Source organism: Macaca fascicularis, chromosome 14 (assembly GCF_037993035.2).
Source record: "Macaca fascicularis isolate 582-1 chromosome 14, T2T-MFA8v1.1".
NCBI classification, from domain to species: Eukaryota; Metazoa; Chordata; class Mammalia; order Primates; family Cercopithecidae; genus Macaca; species Macaca fascicularis.
In genome coordinates this window covers 82,762,378-82,782,081 of record NC_088388.1, presented here as the reverse complement: position 1 = coordinate 82,782,081, position 19,704 = coordinate 82,762,378, and the positions used below count along the sequence as shown (strand labels likewise).

Genomic DNA, 19,704 nt, shown 5'->3' with positions numbered 1-19,704 from the left:
AAGATTTGAATCCTGGCCTTCCCAGGTCTAAATCCAATATTCTTCCATGACACTGCTTTCAGAGCAGGCAGATGACATGAGCTGTAATGGAAAACTTTGGCAGCCATGAGCATTTGCTCTGCCTTCTGAGCAGCATCTCCAAGGGGGTCCATCCAGCCTCAGATTCTTGCAACCAGGCTGGCCATATGCACATGCTTCCTGCACATTCTCTTCCTGTACATTCTCTCTACCTGTAAGCACTCCTGGGGCACAAGAGTGATGTTAAAATAATATTTCTCAATTTTAAGCTGAGGAATGACTCCTCATTATGGTCAAATATACTAATGGCTTATCATGCCCTGGATCACCAGATCCTTGAGAGGCTATGTCATGGTTAAGAATGAAGATGCTTAAACCGCACTGCCTGGGTTTCATTCCTGACTTTGCTATATGTTAGCAATGTACCCTTGGACAAATTACTTAATCTGTGCCTCAGTTACCACCTCTGTAAAATGGGGATTGTTGTGTGTTCTTACTTCACACAGTTATTATGAGGGCTAAGAGAATTTCTGTATATGAAATGCTTACAACAGTGCCTGGCACATATTAAGTGTTATATACATGTCAGCTACCATCATCACCATCATCACCATCATCATCATCATCATCATCTTTTTCTTCATCACTTCTTTCTCACATTTGTTCCTCCAGTATCTGCCCTTCAGTAACAACTGTTTCCTGTTCTTCAGATGTGCAGGCCCTCTCTCACCTCCAGCCCTCCATGTGTGCCTCTCTCTCTGCCTGGAATACTCTTGCCACTAGTCTCCTCACCCTACTCTCCCCATCAGTGAGAACCTCCACCCATCTTCACCTTGCTAACATTCACGACCTCATCTCAATGTCACTGTCTCCAGGAAACCTTATTCCTCCTCATCCCTTGGTAGGAATGCCTCTTCTGTACCCCATAGAATTCTGATCTTTTCTTGTGCTAGCACTTACCGCCCAGTATTTAATCATGTGTTTAGCTGTCACTGTCCTCCACTGAACAGCACATTGCTTAACAATGGCTATGTGTCACTCTAGTTCATTCTTCCTTTAAATTGGAAAGTGAAATAACTCAGTGGATACTTTTTTAAAAACAAATTTATTTCAATACTGTGTTTATCTCTAGGCACTATAGAAGGCACACATTAAAAGATAGTACAGTGAGTCATAGGGTGAGCATCCATATTGTCATATTTGATCTCACATTCACTTACCTGAGTCTCTAATGAGATATTACACGATATCAAGATGCTGGAAATAACACCCATAAGAAATAACAAAAAACAGAATTTAGAAACCAGGGAACAAGAGTTCCCTGACACTGGAGGTATGCAAGCAGAAGCAAATGGTCACTTGGTGAGAACGATATGAAGAGATGGGGAAGGGAGTGGGATCACTTCCTGGAAAAGTGAAAAATGCATTCACATATTAGGATCATATAGAAGAAGAAATATTGTTTTCTGAGCCGTCAGAGGGCAGAACTGAAACCAAGAGGTGGAAAGAAAGATTCAACACAAAGAACTGTTTTGTTTTTTGTTTGTTTGTTTTAATCACTGTAGCTCACCCAAATAGAATGGATTTTCCTGAAAGACAGTGAGTTCTTCATTAGTGTTGATCCATGGAGGTTAGATGATCATTTGCCTGGGATAATGCGAGAATATATTATTCACTCACCCACTTGCTTATTCACTTACTCTCCTCTTTTGTTCTTGTGCACCTATTACTTGCCTGACCCTATGCCAGGAACACAAGTTCCAGTAAGCAGAGATCTGACTTTTAAGGAGCTTATAAATAGATACATTACACAACTCAGTTTTTTAAGTCTTTAAGAACTAGAATTGAGTCTTTAAGAACTAGAAGTTTTCCAGATGAGGAAAGAGTGAGAAGCAATGTTCTAGATATGGAAAATAGCATGTGCATAGATGCAGAAATGGCTGAATCAGAGAAATTTTAAAAAGTCAACATAGTGAGGGACAAGGGTATAAGAATATGTTTGAATCAGCCTAACAATATACACTGGGGTTGAAGAAGATCACAAGACTTCCTCTATTTTTGAAATCCTCTGATTCTGATATCATTCATTCTATAGTACTAAGAAACAGACAAATATTTCCAGAGAATCGTCATTTATTCAGGGAACCCCTGGAGCCCCAAGCCAAGGCCCCTAGTGGCAGAAGTAGCAAATATAATGATATCTTTTAAAAACAAAAAGAAAAAAAGATTGACCTTGGGGATGGTAAACCACTCATATTCACATTAGGATCTGAAAAACAACAGCAGCAACACAACTAGAAGTCAACTAAAAGTTCCCAAATTTCTATTCATTACCAACATTATTGGGCAAAGGATGCCAAAACATATGGAATATCAATTTTTTTTTTTTTTTTTTTTAGAAGGAGTCTCACTCTATCGCCAAGGCTGGAGTGCAGTGGCATGATCTTGGCTCACTGCAAGCTCCACCTCCCGGGTTCATGCCATTCTCCTGCCTCAGCCTCCCAAGTAGCTGGTACTACAGGCGACCGCCACCGTGCCTGGCTAATTTTGTTTTGTATTTTTAGTAAAAACGAGGTTTCACCGTGTTAGCCAGGATGGTCTCGATCGCCTTGGCCTCCCAAAGTGCTGGGATTACATGTGTGAGCACCATGCCCGGCCGGAATATAAATATTTTAATGATCCAATGCAAGTCATATACATAAAGAGGTAGCAATAAATGAAATTGTTCTAGCTTGACAATGCCTTTTACCTTAGCCCTACGTGATCTAATCATTATAAGTTGGGCCATAATTTCTAGATAAGGTTGCTTTTGGACCACTGCAGAGCAGAGTGGCAAAACACACAATCATTTGCTGCCAGTTTCAGGGAGCTTGACTTATGCCCTTGAAAGACAGGTTTCAGAACTGGAATCTTGTAGGCGTAGACCCTCGGAATTAGACAGGATACTAAATTGCAGTGTAAATTGGTAGTTAAGAACTCAGGAGTATTACATTATTTTAAATCCTTAGCCTCTTTCCACCATATAAATTTGAGTAAGTCAGTGAGTCTCTGAGTCTAGTTTTCTTATCAGTAAAATGTGAAAAATAATCCCACCCTCCTGAGGATTAAATGAGATAACATATAAATATCTCTTATGTACATACCTGATGCTCAATTAATGTTAACTATTATTATTAATCTCAACAATAATTAGTGGCATCCAATCTTTGAGAATGTATGCTTCAAGAAAAGAATTTTTCTTGGAGAGAAGAGGACTCTAAACAGAACTTGAGAATCCATGTATCCAGATGAAAAAGTTCAAACTGAAGCAAAATAATAACAACAATAATAATAAATATATGAGGCTGTGTCACACTTGGTATTTTAAAATGTCATATCAATGATGTAAACTGTGAATACTTTTGAAAATGTTATTTGTGCAAGGTTTACTGATTAAAAACTCAAACCTCAGGGAAAGAAATAAGAATCAAAGTGATCTTGAAAAATCTGAATGACTGGAGAAGAACATGTTTGCTAAAACCAGGGAAGAAATCAATAGGAACAAGGGCACTATGATATTGTTCGGGATAACAGCAGCAACACACCTCTTCAAAAATGCAGAGGCCCATGTAAATTTGGGCCTAAAATGAACAAGATTGTATTATCGGTCCAGTGAAAAAGAAACAAACTCACAGAGCACATCTGCTAAACTAGAAGGAACTCTGGGCTTGGCAAGAGGTGCTCTTGGCTGGTCCTATCTCTATGCTAACTTCAGTATGACTTTGGGCCAGTCCCTTCTTTTATGGGGTTCATCTCTAATGTATAAGTGCTAGATAAACAAGTTTCTAAGGCTTTTCTAGTCCTAAAATGTTGTGTTCCTCTTTTTTAAAAAAGCATGAAGTAACTAATATATCGCACTCTGTGTTGGTTAATTTCCATTAGATTTAATTCATCACTTATAATCACAGCTCTTTGAAGAAATGCTAAAACAATAATAATAGATACTGTTTACTGAATGCCTGTTTGTACTTGCAACAGCCCTGATAGGTAGGTAGGTAGGTATACTCATTTTATTGAGAAGAAAGCTAAGGTTCAAAGAAGTTAAGTGACTTCCCCAAGTTATCTAGGTAACCTAGGTAGACTTGAGATTTAACCCGTTTTGTCTAACTGCAAATCTTTTGTTCCTTCCCATTTGTCCATGTACTTTCCTTAATGCACGAAAAAAAATTCAGAGGATGACTAGAATGATGAAACATGTAGAAATCTTATGCTGTAAAGGAAACGTCCGAGAAATTTTGGCTATTCACTTGGTTCTCAGATCAAACATCAAAGTATATTCCAATTGATTAAGGATTAAATGGCTAAAGATTAAACTATAGTTTGCTACAGGAAAACATGGGTAATTTGTTAAATATATTGATGAAGAGAAGTTATAATCTAAAACTCAAGAGCCAAAAAAGAAAAGGAAATTAAATAAGACTTCACTAAATATTTAAAAACTCACTCTATGATAGGAAGTGATGTACAAAAGAAAAGTCAAAATACAACAGTACAAATAACAAACTAAGAATATTTGCAATCATTACCTAAGAAGGAGCAATAACATTCTTCATTTGCAGATAATGTTTTGAAAGAGCAAACTGCCTAAACAACAAAAACAAAATAAATAAAAAGGGATTTTATGTAAAAAAATGTTCAAATATCCAATAAACATATAAGAAGATGCTTAACCTTATAATTGAAGAAACGCAAAATTTAAAAATAAAATTGTTTACCTATCAGAATGGAAAGTCAAATGTTGAAGTATACGTAACTATTACAAGAGTGTGAGGAAGTTGAAAATCATATATTATTTGTGGGCATGTAAATTAATACTACACTTTTACAGGCAGTCTGGCAATACCTATCAAAATTTCACATTCATACTCTTTACTCAACAGCTTACTGTTAGATGATATTTATTACTTCGTTGCTTATAATAGCAAAATAGTGAAGCTACCTAGCTATCAGCCATGCTACTGGTAAAACAAATTGTTTTTCATTGAATAATAGAACGCTCATAGCTATTAAAAAGAATGAGATTAATGGGAAGAAATATGTAAATTAGAAAGCTCGCTAAGGTATATTAGTAAGTGGAAAAAATCAAGGTGTAGAACATGATCTTATTTGTATAAAATTTTAAATTATCTATTTTATAAACTGGCTTATATTCATAACAAAAATAATTAGTAGTATATACAAGAAGCCATTAACATGGTTACCTTTGTAGAGAATAATAGGAGGTAGGGGAGCCTTTTATTTGTATGTCTTTTCATTGTGCCTTACTTATGATATATGGACATGATGTGTGTATATTAATTTTATTTTTCATATCAATACATTATCTGGGCAATTGGATTATGGCCTGTTTTTGTTTTCTTATTTATTAGTTTCTATATGTTTAATGAATAAATAATTATTTTGAAAATGTACAATAGCAAATTTAAAAAAACAAGTAATGTATATACCCTTTCACCAAGAAGTCTTTCCAGGGAATTTATCCTTCAGAAACACTTTTATAAGTGTTTATAGTAGCAGAAAAACTGGAAACAACCTTAACCACATCAAGAGGGATCTCACTGAAAAGTGCTGGCACATCCGTAACAGAATACTAGGCTTTCATTAAAAAGGTAGAGTGATATGAGGTGATATGATAATGAAAGATGTCCAAGATACATTGCTCAATGAAAAGCAAAACAAAAGCTGTCAAATTATATATGATATGACCTATTCAGTTAAATAAAAAGGCAATAATATATTAAAATATGTATGTAAGGAGAGCAAGAGAAATGGAGATAAAGTCATGTGCTTGCATGTGCATATAGTGAATCTTTAAAAAGTACACACAAGCTGGAGGAGGAGGAGGAAGGAGGCGGGAAGAGGAGTTGCTGGAGGAAAGGCCAGCGCAGCCGTCGCATCGGTCCTGGGCGAGGAAGTGGAGCCCGGCCGCCTTCGGAGACGGGCTCTTCCTGTGTTGCCCAAGCGGGTCTTGAGCTCCTGGGCTCAAGTGATCTGCCCACCTCGACCTCCCAAAGTGCTAGGATTACAGGCGTGAGCCACCGCGCCTGGCCGACCATCTCATTCCATCATGACAGAAGTGAATCCCCTCCATTTTGATCCCTTGGATTAGGTAACTAGTCATAATGAAAAAAATAGTCTTAAAACCTTCTGGAAATCGTTTAACTTGAATAAAAGTAAAAAATAAACTGATTTCATGGTAGTACAACAACCATCGCTAGCCAGTGACTTTGGAAAGATAATTCCTTATTTGGTAGCTGCTATGGTAAAGATACAGCCAGCTGCGATATCAACAGGGAAGATGAAAAAGGCGGGAAAAAAAACAGATCAAAAAGCAAAAGCTTGATGGGTACGTTAAAAAGGCGGCTTTCTGCCAAACCGAAGCCAAAAGGCAAGGTGGGCACACCCTCTGGGAGCTCTGCCAATGAGGACACCTTCTCCTCCTCCTCAGAACCGATAATCTTTAAAGACATGGGAGCTCAGAGGCCGATAAGGCCACCTGCCTCTGCAGCCATCACTGCGGTCCCATGCCGTGGCCTCTTCAGCCCACAAACTCTGAGGAGACGTGCAGCAAGATGGAGGTGAGAGTCAAGAGCACTCTTCCAGCCCGAGTCCACCCCTGAATGGCGTCCGGAAGGATTTCCACGACCTTCAGTCTGAGACCGCGTGCCAGGAACAAGCCAATTCACTGAAAAGCTCAGCTTCTCAGAACGGAGACCTGTATCTTTGCCCGGATGAACATGTGCCTGTCGTTATTGGACTTCTGCTTCAGGACTACATTCAGTATACTGTGCCTTTAGATGAGGGGATGTGTCCTTTGGAAGGATCACGTAGCTATTGTCTGGACAGTTCTTCTGCCATGGAAGTCTCTGTGGTTCCTCCTCAAGTGGAAGGGCGCTCTTTCCCTGAAGATGAGAGTCAGGTAGTCCAGGACCTAGTTGTTGCCCCAGAGATCTTTGTGGATCAGTCCATAAATGGGTTGTTGACTGGCACTACGGGAGTCATGTTGCAGAGCCCGAGAGTGGGTCACGATGATGTCCCTCCACTCTCACCATTGCTACTTGCAATGCAGAATAATCAAATCCAAAGGAACTTCAGTGGACTTACTGGCACAGAAGCCCATGTAGCTGAAAGTATGCTCTGTCATCTGAATTTTAATCTTAACTCTGCTCGTGGTGTTGCAAGAGTTTATGTCTCAGTGCAAAGCAGTGGTCCCATGGTAGTGACAAGTCTTACAGAGGAGCTGAAAAACCTTGCAAAACAAGGATGGTACTGGGGACCAATCACATGTGGGGAGGCAGAAGGGAAGCTAGCAAGTGTGCCAGATGGTTCTTTCCTTGATCAGGACAGTTCTGAAGAGTGTTATCTTTTAAGCTTCAGCTTTCGCTCCCATGGTGAAACACTTCACACTAGAATTGAGCACTCAAATGGTAGGTTTAGCTTTTATGAACAGCCAGATGTGGAAGGACATACATCCATAGTTGATCTAATTGAGCATTCCATCAAGGACTCTGAAAATGGAGCTTTTTGTTATTCAACGTCTCAGCTGCCTGGATCTGCAACTTACCTTGTCAGACTGGCCAAGTCAGTGTCTTGGTTCATGCAGGTGCACTTGTTGCAATACCTGTGTCGTTTTGTTATATGTCAGTATACCAGAATAGACTTAAGTCAGAAACTGCCTTTGCCAAACAAAATGAAGGATTATTTACAGGAGAAGCACTACTGAAAGATTGAGAACCCTGCGTCTTGCACTTTAGGAATAAGAAAAAGAGATCGAAGTACAGTTTACAAACTTTCATTGCCATCAAAATCTTTTGCTGCCACAACTATTTCAGTTTTATGTGTAAAAGAGTCATCAGCGGTGGTTCACACTGTAATCCCAGTACTTTGGGAGGCCGAGGCAGGCGAATCATGAGGTCAAAAGATTGAGACCATCCTGGCCAACATGGTGAAACCCTGTCTCTACTAAAAATACAAAAATTAATTGGGCGTGGTGGTGAGTGCCTGTAGTCCCAGCTACTCAGGAGGCTGAGGCAGGAGAATTGCTTGAACCCGGGAGGCGGAGGCTGCAGTGAGCTGAGATTATGCCACTGCACTCCAACCTGGGCAACAGAGCGAGCCTTTGTCTCAAGAAAAGAAAATCATCAGTTTGTTTAGGGGTGAGAAGTGTCAGCAAGGTGTCTTGGATTTATTTTGGTTCTCTAAAAAGGGAAGTCTTGAGGGTTTAGAAGTGTGAATTATCTTTCATCAATGTGCAGAGTAATCACAATGTGAATTATCAAATTATCCTCAATGTCCCTCCGCCCCGCCCAGTCCTTTGCTGCTATCTGCTGTGATTTTGTGCATTAAATAGAATGGAAATTGCTATGTCTTTTTTTTTTTTTAATTATACTTTCTAGGGTACATGTGCATAACGTGCAGGTTTGTTACATATGTATACTTAATGTTATGTCTTTTTAACAACACTTTTTTCTAAATTATTTCTTAGGTTGTGCTAATTTTGTTGGTTGTGAAAAGTTGAGCTTTTCTGTTGCCTTCATTTTCATCTTATAGTTTGCCTATTTTAATAAATGGTGTTACATTAAAAATTGTAAAGAAATGTTTACCACCAATTTAGAAATTGTTGCCTTTTCTGTCATTAAACTCGGGTACAAATTGCCATAACATGAAAACCTATGGAACTAGAATTATGATTAAAGAAATATTAGATGAATCATAAAAGAAAAAAGTATACACTAAAGTGGTTACCTCTAGAAATGGAGATGGTGAGGGGACTTTTACCTCTTCCTTTTAAACATTTCTGAAACAGAATGCATTTGCCATGATCACATATTATTCTTTTATAAAAAGTTAACCTTAACTGTTTGACAGAATACATTATTTGGCATGTGAAGTTTGTGGAATTCAGCCTCCTGTAGGTAGTAGCCTGGATCAAATTGCCTTTCCTGTCTCTTCTGGCCGGCAGAGTCATACTTCTGACTCATCAATAGCCTAGACAGTCTCTGAAGTGACTGTATCTACCAAGGAATAGATCTGGAATTTTATAGTTTAAGGGGACTTTAGACTCATACAGCCTAACAGTCCCTTCCCTCCTAGAGAGGAGAAAAATTGAGGCTCAGAGAAGTAGTATGGCAGTCAGTCAGAAGAGAGTGGCACAACCAGATCAGGCCTAGCTCAGTGGACTCCCCAATGTTACCATGTAATCAATGCTTTCTGCAAGGAGTTCACCACACTAGAAAGCCACGGATGAGGCAAGGAAAATTACCAAAGAGAATAAGGAGATGTTAACAAAGTTATTATGTGAGGATGAGGATGTGGAATTTAAGCATATAGATGTCCCAGACCTGATGGGGAAACAAAGTAGTAAGCCCCATCTACCACCCAATGTCATTGTCAAATAGGACTGATGAAAAGCAAAATACAATTATATATTTTGAATGTATATAAGCTAATCAGTTCTTTTATTCTTCTTTCATAGCCCATGTCAACCTGCCCCATGAACAAAAGGAAGCAGAATTCTGCTATCCTGCAAAAAGCTAGTTTTTTGTAGGTTAGAAAACCATACCTACTGTGTGTTCATCAGAAAAACTTATTGGGGGTTTATCTTGTCTCCCTTTGTGCTCCAGTCAATGTCCCTCTTCTGGGGCAGACAGAGAACTCTGTCATTGGAGAGCACTTATTAATTACATTGTATTGACTTAGACTGAATTGATTCAAGAAAAATTTTAGCATTTGCTTCTTATTAAATTTGACTTAAGAATGATTTTCACCCTGGCAGAATTTGGAACTTTTAAGATGTTCTGTTTCTCTTTCGGTATAGGACCTAAAATGGGAGTTAGCAATAGCTAAATAAACTCCGAGCACCCTTTATTTCATTTCTGTCAGAATCCATTCTGGAATTGTATATGAGAAATAGGACAGTCAAGTATATTTTAAAACAAGGCTTAGGGCTGTCTCACCAGGCTCAGGATGACAAGGCTAGGCAACTGACCAAAGAGAGGGATTTTGCAACCAGCTGGCCCCATTTTATACCATGTCCCCAGAATCTCATCTGAATGTTTTAATCTTTCAGCATATATTTGTCTATTACATTACATGTGTCTCTATCATCCTGTTTTCCCTCTAATTTTGAAGGCTCGTATTTATGCCTATTTACCCTAGAAATCTAGGAAGCTCACAGAGGCATATTAAATGCATACACTAGAACATGGATAGATAAAAATGTTTCCAACCTAGTCAGACCATGGCACAAACACCACAAGATGAAATTTAATGTCTCTCCTAACTAAAAGTGATTAAGACCATGAAAGTCCATAAACACCTAAGTAGGATACAAGGAGTTTCTGAGGCATGTGATACAATGTTAGACAGCCTGGTTTGGGGGAAACGTTTTTCTTCTATCAGAATAATATGCCTTATGAAATACCAAAATTCTCTGGCTTCCTTTCTTTCAGGTGAATGGCATTGACCTCCGTGGTGCATCCCACGAACAGGCAGCTGCTGCACTAAAGGGGGCTGGACAGACAGTGACGATTATAGCACAATATCAACCTGAAGGTCAGTCAGAACTCAAACTAATAATGTTCTGATATGTCTCTGTGTGGATCTGTACCCTCATTACTAATCATTTATATTAACTAGAGTCACCATCATTAGTGTTTTTTAAACCTACCTATAGAGAAAAATTGATGGTTCATATCCAAAGAACATGAACCATGGCTTTGTTATCTCTAATCTTCCAGGAAAATATCAGGCAGTTAGAAAGGCCTATGAAAATATGAATTCAAATAAATAGCAACCAGCATCAGCTTTATTTCATTTATATTCTTATCTGGTACACACTTTCGGTCACCAATGAATGCTGTAAAAACAGTTAAGACTTAAGAAGCAAAGGGGAGAGATTTCATCTACAGAAATAGACCAGTAGACCATATTCTCTCCTCATGACATCAACTTAATTCTCATTAACACTAACATGGCTTTTGGAGGTTCTTGATTGGGATTCTCTTTACCTTTACTCCTACAATATCCCTTGTTTGAAATAAATCACTGTAAACCATGAGACTCGGTGAGATTATATAAATTGGATTAGCCAACTTAAACTTGATGAGATATCCTAAATTGGATTATCCATGCCCTGCTCTTTGGTTTATTTAAACGTCTGTTTCTGTGTTTAAAATGAGACTCAATGAGACAACTGGTATGTTACTTATTGTATGGTTGATTTCTTAGAACATGCATGTATAGGTTGCTCCTTTGGAAATGAAATGTACTTAATGTAAGCACACAATTATAGGTCAGATCTTGTTATTAAAAAAAAAATAAGAGGAGTATGGCTACTGTCTTCAAGAAATGAAGTGCATTGCTTTTGGTCCACATGGCTAGCAAAGAGGAGTGTTAAACAGCTGAACATAAGACTACAAGATGTCATCAAGGAAGAGCCTCTGTGCGTATGAGTATTAGGAGCTCCTTTTCAAGTGATGATTTGTTAGTATCAATGGGTCTATTGTTGTTTGGAAGCCTGAAGTTTGTGTCTTGCCTATGACAGCTTAGATCTTATTAATGGTGGCCAATCACATGCTCTGCCCATGAATAGAGAAAATATTTTCTTCCATGCATGTTTTGACATGTTACTTTCAGTTGTACCTGGCTTGAGAATTAGAATTTGCAATTAATTTATTCCAAAGTTTTAATAAATGTTTTCTTTTATGTGGCCTAGGCCAGATATGGCCAGAGAGTGGGGAAGAGGGGATTTGCGATGGTCACAGATGGATGATGACAACACCAAGGAAACATTCTCTTCTCAGATAGTTTTGAAAAGTCTTTCTATTTGTTAAATATTAGTAGACTTGTATTTTAGCAGGAATAAATGTTTTAAAAAGTATCCATTATAGGCCGGGCACAGTGGCTCACACCTGTAATCCCAGCACTTTGGGAGGTCAAGGCGGGCAGATCACAAGGTCAGGAGATCAGGACCATCCTGGCTAACATGGTGAAACCCCATCTCTACTAAAAATACAAAAAATTAGCCGGGCATGGTGGCGAGCACCTGTAGTCCCAGCTACTTGGGAGGCTGAGGCAGGAAAATGGTGTGAACCTAGGAAGTGGAGTTTGCAGTGAGCCAAGACTGTGCCACTGCACTCCAGTGGGCCACAGAGCAAGACTCCGTCTCAAAAAAATATATATATATATATATATATACACACACATACACACACACACACACACACACACACACACACACCCATTATAAAACTGAAAAAAGGCCGGGCGCGGTGGCTCAAGCCTGTAATCCCAGCACTTTGGGAGGCCAAGACGGGCGGATCACGAGGTCAGGAGATCGAGACCATCCTGGCTAACACGGTGAAACTCCGTCTCTACTAAAAAATACAAAAAACTAGCCGGGCGAAGTGGCGGGCGCCTGTGGTCCCAGCTACTCGGGAGGCTGAGGCAGGAGAATGGCGTGAACCCGGGAGGCGGAGCTTGCAGTGAGCTGAGATCCGGCCACCGCACTCCAGCCTGGGCGACAGAGCCAGACTCAGTCTCAAAATAAATAAATAAATAAATAAATAAATAAATCTGAAAAAAGATATATGCTAGCACCATTTGATTAACAAATTCTACTTCATATAGAGTAAGAACTTTTTCATGAGAATGTTGCATTTTCTTAATAGCTGGTTTTTTTCAGTCTCAAACTGTATGCCCTTCACCATTACCTGACATGTAGCATAAATGTCCCTGTTTTCCTGTTTCTGAAAAATCTCATCTCAAACAATTCTGCAGACAATAAGATGTTTAGAACCATGGATACAGCAATTAGAAGCTCTTGATAATGATTTCAAGCTTTAAAGTTTACAGAAAAGGACAAACATGTCCCTGTTCTATCAATGTAAATCTTCATCTTTCTACTGGAGCCTCCTTACATCTTGGTTTCCTTTAAGCAATAGGTTTAATTTGGATATTATTCTGTAGTTTATCAAAATGCTTGTTCAAAGCACGTCCTATAAATCATATAAATTGATTTTTAAAGTGTTTGTAAAGAAACCTGCAAATAACAACAAGCTTTTTGCAAAATGCCAAAGTACAGATTGGATTCACAGAATGACTTATCTGTTTTAATAGCCTAACTGTATACTAGTTTGTCGCAGCTTTAAATTAGTTGGAAATGTGGTAATGGCAACATCAAGCAATCAGATTTTTTTCCTGTCCTATCCAAACTTTATGTGTAACTGAGCCTTAATTTAACTGCAGTTTTCAATGCAAAATTAATCGAATAGCTGTTTAGAGACGTTTAAATTGTACAACAGTTTTAGGAAGTATTAAACAATTTACCTTTAAAATAACAAATGAAATGAAGAGTGCATCATGAGATTCCGTTAGGAAATTCTCAGCAGGTCTCCTTTATCTGCACCCATATTGTGAGTCATTCAACCCTTAAGACAGTGCTGAGAGAAGATTTTATTGACATTTCTTTTAGTATGGTCAAGAATTAGGCTTTCAGTAAATACACTGTTCAGTCATAATCAAATGTTTTATCAAAAATTTCCTAAATGTATTTCTCAGTATTGTCAGATGCTCAGAAAAATCTACCCGTAACCCCAAGTAATAAGCATAGTCTTTATCTTCAAGGATTTTTTAAATCTTATTGGGGAAAAGAGATTTTTATACATTTAATAGAGTATAGTTCCTGGTAACATATGATCAAATTGAATGATCCTAATGGCAGCGTTTCTAAGAATTATGGAATGTCAGAGAAAGGATAAGCCTGAAGGGGTCAGGACAGTGCAAGAGTGCACCATGGAAATGTGGAAATGGAGCCAGACCTTGAAAAATGGGTGAAATTTCTATTCAGGAGTGGAGGGAGAAAGAATATCTTGCTAAACTACAAAATTGTGAGTTCCATGCATTGCAGACACCATACCTATATTTTGTTCACTGATAGCTCTATCTCTGGTGTCATACTTGGCATTTCTTAAAGAGTTTCTGAACTAATGGATACAAGCCTACCATTTCTCAGTACTTGAGTTATCACTTGAAGGTAATTAAAGGTTGAAGGGATTCTCCATTTTCACTACTTGCGCTTTTCATTTTTGCTTCAAAGACATAAAGGAATTGCTAAAGAAATGTGTATTGCAAAGTATAAAACTATTTCCAATTGTGCTCCTCGTACTGCTTAGCATATTTTTGTGATAATTATAAATAATTTATAAAATTTATAATTACCATAATGTAGCAATAAATGTCATATTTGGCAAGTTTCACTTCACAAAGCAAGATCACAATTATACTCACTTCTGCTTAAAATGAGCTTGTCTCCAGTTGTCCATATTACTCTATCCATCCTCAATCTTATTCAGTGTCTGGTTTATGGTAGTAGAATTAACACCAGTTTGAAGAGTCATATATGATGTTTTTCTCTGGTGGTGTGATTGTGATTCATTTTTGCTATCTTTTAAAATTCAATTTTATCATGCACTTACTTTGAAATTAACATGTATTACATTCATAAGAAGAGGAAAATAATGAAATTGTTTTTCTTTCTTTCAAGAGGATTACATATGTTATACTTCAATAATAATTCCATTTAAGCACTATGCAAAGTTAATTATTGTAAACCTTTAATTACCTATACCCAGTTAGTGAAGTTACTGTAATGCCACTTCACACAAGGAAATATAATGCCTTATACACATGTGCACCCATAGGTACCCCTTCCCTTTCTTTACCCTTCCCAGACACCTTCCCCTTTGATTTCAGAATTATCTTTCTAAGAGATATGACACCAAAATGCCTGTGCACAAACTCCTTGCCCTTCACAATATATTCCCAGCCAACTTCCGTGCTCCATTCCACACTCACCCCTCCACCACCCACAGTATCAGCCTTTTTCATTGTCCCCCTGCTACAGAGGACTGCTCTCTGCTCTTACACTTGCTCCTGAACTGTGCCTTTGCTCTGTGGATTCCTCTACCCAGAACTGCCTTTCTCCCTTTCCACCTGCAGGATTCCTACTCATCTTGAGAGCCCTCAGATGTCAATTCCACTGCAAAGCCATCTTTAATCTGTTTAGTCAGCATTGAGTGATTCTTAATCTGAGTTCCCCAAAACTGTATGTAAACACCTGATGTACCCATTATCACAGTTTGCACACCTCTCCACTCAAGTGAGCTCCTAGACAGCAGGGACCCTTCTGCCACTCATTTTCTATCTTGTGTTAATCCATGCAATATGAATTTGACTATAGTTTATTAATGAGTTACTGAATGGGTCTGCTCTTATTTAAATGCAATATAATGTTTTCAGTGTGTTGACATATATTAATAGTAGGTGCTTAAGAAATGTTTGCTGAGTAAATATTGAAGGAATGACATGGGGTTTTTACATTAGATGCAGAGATGGTAACTGAATCCCTGGTTTGGACATTTGGTGTTGACACAGTTTTTAGATGGTCCCTTTTTGTTTTCAGTTACAAAACCTTTAGCAACCCTAGTAGATAAACTCCCTTTCCCCTGCATTGCAGAAAATCTACAGCTGTTGTTTTTGTAATATAGCACAAAGACAAGATAATTAAAGCACTAACATTTTTTTTTCAAGTTCTGAAACTCAACTTTGACACCATTGATGAATAAAAAGGGCATTGATTACAACCTAATTATACATTTTTCAAACAAGATAACACAACATTTCCCCAAGTTAGATCAGGGCAAATCTGATCTGTATTGGCTGCCTTCTTTCTAATAATATCTACATTTATTGTGAGATAACTGATTAGGTTTGAAATAATAAGCCACCAGATATTCACTTGGAGAAGTAGGTAGGCATTAGCTAGTATTGGATAAAGCTCACAATGGAGTTGATTAAGAGCCAAGTGGTCCCTATGAGAACCACAAATTCCTTTACCTTTAATATGACCTCTCAGGACATTGTTGGAGAGACTGCAAGGGTTTCAGAATGGCCTGCAGGTAGAAAAGAAGTCGTGGACGGTACAGTCCTTACCAGTGATCAGGAACTTTGGTAGATAGTGAAGGGACCTGATTTCATCCACCCTTTATTCTTTAATAAGGTACTTGAGTTAAAAGAAAATCCCAAAGAGCAGAGTTCATAATTGCCTGGAGACTCATAAGTGTAGTCTGGTTTATGGAATTGTGGCAGAGTGACTACGTGGTTCATTTATTCATTTATACATTCATTCAATCAATAGGTATTTTTTTCTGGATACTTATTATGCCTCAGTCCATGTTATAAGGAAATAACAAAACAGTGAACCAAAAAAAGGCCCTCTCAAATAAATGTAAAATGTGTCAGATGGTGATGAGCAGTATAAAGAAAGAAGAAGCAGGGGAAAGATGATAGTGACAGAGAAATATGTAGTGGGCAAGGAAAGCCGTGCTAATGAGGTGATATTTGAACAAAGATCTAAAAGAAATGAGGGAGTAATCTATGCAGGCATCTGAAGGAAGAAATGAATTATTCTAGAGTTTTGTTCTACCAAATGTTGTCTACAGACCAAAAGCACAGATATTAAATGAGAGCCTTCTTAGAATTTTAAGATCTCAGGTCTTAACCCAACTCGACTGAATCAGAAGCTGCATTTTATCAAGATTCCCCAGATAACTTGTATGCACATTGGAGTTTGTGAGGCATTGCCCTAACACACTTGGAGACCTGTAAAAATTGTCACTTGTCACTGTTAGGTTGGACTCCCTCTACCTGGAGAACTGGGTAAAGTCACATGAGGCTGCACCACTAGATTTGATTTCTGGCATGTGTCACCCAATGATTGGTCATGGCTCAGTGGTTTTAGTAGGGATAGGTCAAACAGCAGGAGATCTAAGAATTTTATGTGCCATTCAACTCTACTTTGTCTAACCTGGCCATCTAAATACCAATGTCAAGCAAATTCGTAAGTCTTGCTAGAACTCCTCAGCTAGTGAAACAATGAACCTATTCAGGCTTCATTGCCTTTAGTTATGACCTCTTCAGCAAGTGAGCCTAGAAGCAGGGAGCTGGGATGAAGTAACATTGATTCCTATCCTCACAGAGGCCTCTGTGAACCAAGGGAAAGTCATTAAGCTTTCACTATTAAATTTGAATAGCTTACTTCACTTTAATGCAAAAACTCATGTAAATAATCTATTTAACTCCTTTTAAATTGTGAGGCTAATTCAGAAGGAAAACTATTTCTTCTTTTCAGCAATAAGTGAAACTCTGATGTTATTTGCGGTAACCGCTGTCACAGAGCTTAAACCACAGTTGGACACCATGGTGCATTTCTCTATGGGGTCAAAGACACAATGAAAGCTTGACACGAATATACAGTTTATCCCCTGAAAAATATAGACATCTTCTGTACCTGAAGGTTCTCAGAAGTGAAAGTACATACACCATCCAAGAAACATACTTACAATGCAAGACATATTTCTTTCTTTAAATCAGCATCTATGTAGGCTTATGCATATGAATGAGCAGCTGTGGCATGTTGAAACACTTTCCCAACTCATGTAACTGCATCGCAAATACCCAGGAAAGATTTTTAAAGTCCAGCTGTGGATCTTGATCAGAAATTGCCTCAGAATCATCAGAGAACATTTAAGATAAGCTTTCAGAACAGAGAGTACCATACAAGACTTGGAGTAGACAAGACCAGTTTTCTAGTGCAAATTCCAGCTCAGGTGAGATAGAAGCATAAATTTCATTACTTGAAAGTTTTGTCACTAATATTATGTCTTTTCTTTGCATTTTTAATACATAAGGAGAAATGAATGCACAACCTATTAAACTTGATAGATTCTATGTAGTTTAACTAGAATCACTATAAATAGAAATTAAAAGTTTTAGGAATCCTTAAATATCATCTTGTCAAGTTTACTCATTTCACAGATGGAGGAACTAAAGTTCAGCATCTAGATAGGAAAGCCATTTAATATTTTAAAATTGGTACAGCTGTTAAAGCTGAGACTAGCTGAGCAGTTAGTAATTTCCTTGATTTTTAAAATTTACTATAGTAGTTCATGATGGGGAGTGGCTTTAATAGCCCAAGGAATGGAATCCAATGAGATTATTATAATCAAATGGACATAAAGGGGTCAAAAAATTTCTGAGGGAGCCTCACCACTTTGTCATGCATACGGCATCACTTTCATTTCTAGCATGTTACTGTTGTTAATTGTTATTGTTCCTGCATCACAACTGAATGATGTATACATGACAGCATTAGTATAAGTGTAGGCAACTATTGTTAATTTTTAAAATAACCACAGATCTGGAAATAGTTATTTTTTCAACAAATAGTTCAAATATATTACACTTTTTCTCTTTTCAATCCTAACTTATTTGTGCATACCCTTTATCCAGCCAGCCAGCAGCTGCTTATCCATTCATTTATCTGTTATCAATTAGCTTATCTTTATAGCTTTAGTGATATTCCTTATTGCCAAATATTAAATTTCACCTCATATGTTACATTAATTCTGTTCTAATTAATCTAGTTATATCCTAATTTTTACTGAAATATTAGGAAAGAAACTTAAAAAAACTTTACATGACTCTAGATTTTTATTGCTTAGACATTTCTTTTTCCACAACTCTCTCCCACACACATACACATTCTACTAACAGCAAAATGCATCTGCCCGCAACTAGACATTTCCCAGGAAGTCTCTTCACTCATTGCATCCTTTTAATAGCCTTCTCCTAGTTGCCTTTGTTTCCTCCCCAACCTCCATCTAACACATAGCATCGTAGAATATGACCAAAAAGATGATTCCTGAACAGTCTGCAGATTCATTCAGGAAAGGTCCTTTCCAGATTCCTTAATCATTAATCATACTGCACCCCTCTCCCCATGCCCAAAAGTCAGTTTTTGACGTAGAGTAATATAATGAGGACAAAAGCGGGCATCACTTCCTAACTCCTAACTCAGAAAACTCTCTTCATCTTATTATCTATCCTGGGAATGCTACATCTTTAACTCATATCAAAGGGGTTAAAAATATTTACAAAGCTGATTATAGATTAATAATAGATATAGCCTCCTCTCATTGTATGATTACAGTTCCCATCCCCATAACAACTTTCATTCCATAATAAAGTGTATTTGTCTTTGACAGTTTCATCTTGTGATTTTATATTATTTGAGGGGTGTCTTGACATTTAGTGACATAAATCAGTCACTCATTAATGCTGGAAAAAGCCAAAGAAATCCTTGTGCTAGAGACATTTTGACAAGGAGACCTCTTAGATTCACACCAATCATTAGCAACACCCAGATCAAATGCATGGAAATAAAGAGTTTTAATACTACTCTTGACTCTACAAGTTTATAAAATGAACACAGATCTTCACTAGACAATCCTTCAATTTGATAAGGAATTTCAGGGTGTTAGAGAACTGTAAAAGAATGTTCCACAGAAATATGCAAAAAGGACTATAAAGCAAGACGGCTTTAAAACTTTCTGACTTCACTTTGTATTCTGGGTGCCCAGTGTAGTTTACCCTCACATCTCTTTGAATAGCTATTTGTCATTCCTCAAATTTAATAATGAGTAATGATGCACTTTTCTCGTCCTGTCCCTCACTCTGCAACTTTATTGAGCATGCCTAAGTCATATTACTTTTCTGAACATGGATTCCATTGCTCATTAATTAAAG

General features: G+C 37.8%; 1 protein-coding gene and 1 pseudogene across 40 annotated transcripts in view; both read left to right on the top strand.

Annotated features, from left to right (window-relative positions):
* DLG2 (discs large MAGUK scaffold protein 2) overlaps nucleotides 1-19,704 on the top strand; it is a 2,233,585-nt gene that overhangs the window by 1,889,021 nt on the left and 324,860 nt on the right. For all 40 annotated transcript variants that reach the window (XR_012423578.1, XM_045370161.3, XM_065528807.2 and 37 more), the window contains one exon: nucleotides 10,509-10,611. Coding sequence is in view for 39 of the 40 variants with exons in the window: in XM_045370161.3 (XP_045226096.1) it covers nucleotides 10,509-10,611 (103 nt within the window). In the remaining variant the exon portion in view is untranslated. The remainder of the gene's footprint in view (nucleotides 1-10,508; nucleotides 10,612-19,704) is intronic.
* LOC102114771 (suppressor of cytokine signaling 6-like) lies at nucleotides 1,273-7,829 on the top strand (annotated as a pseudogene).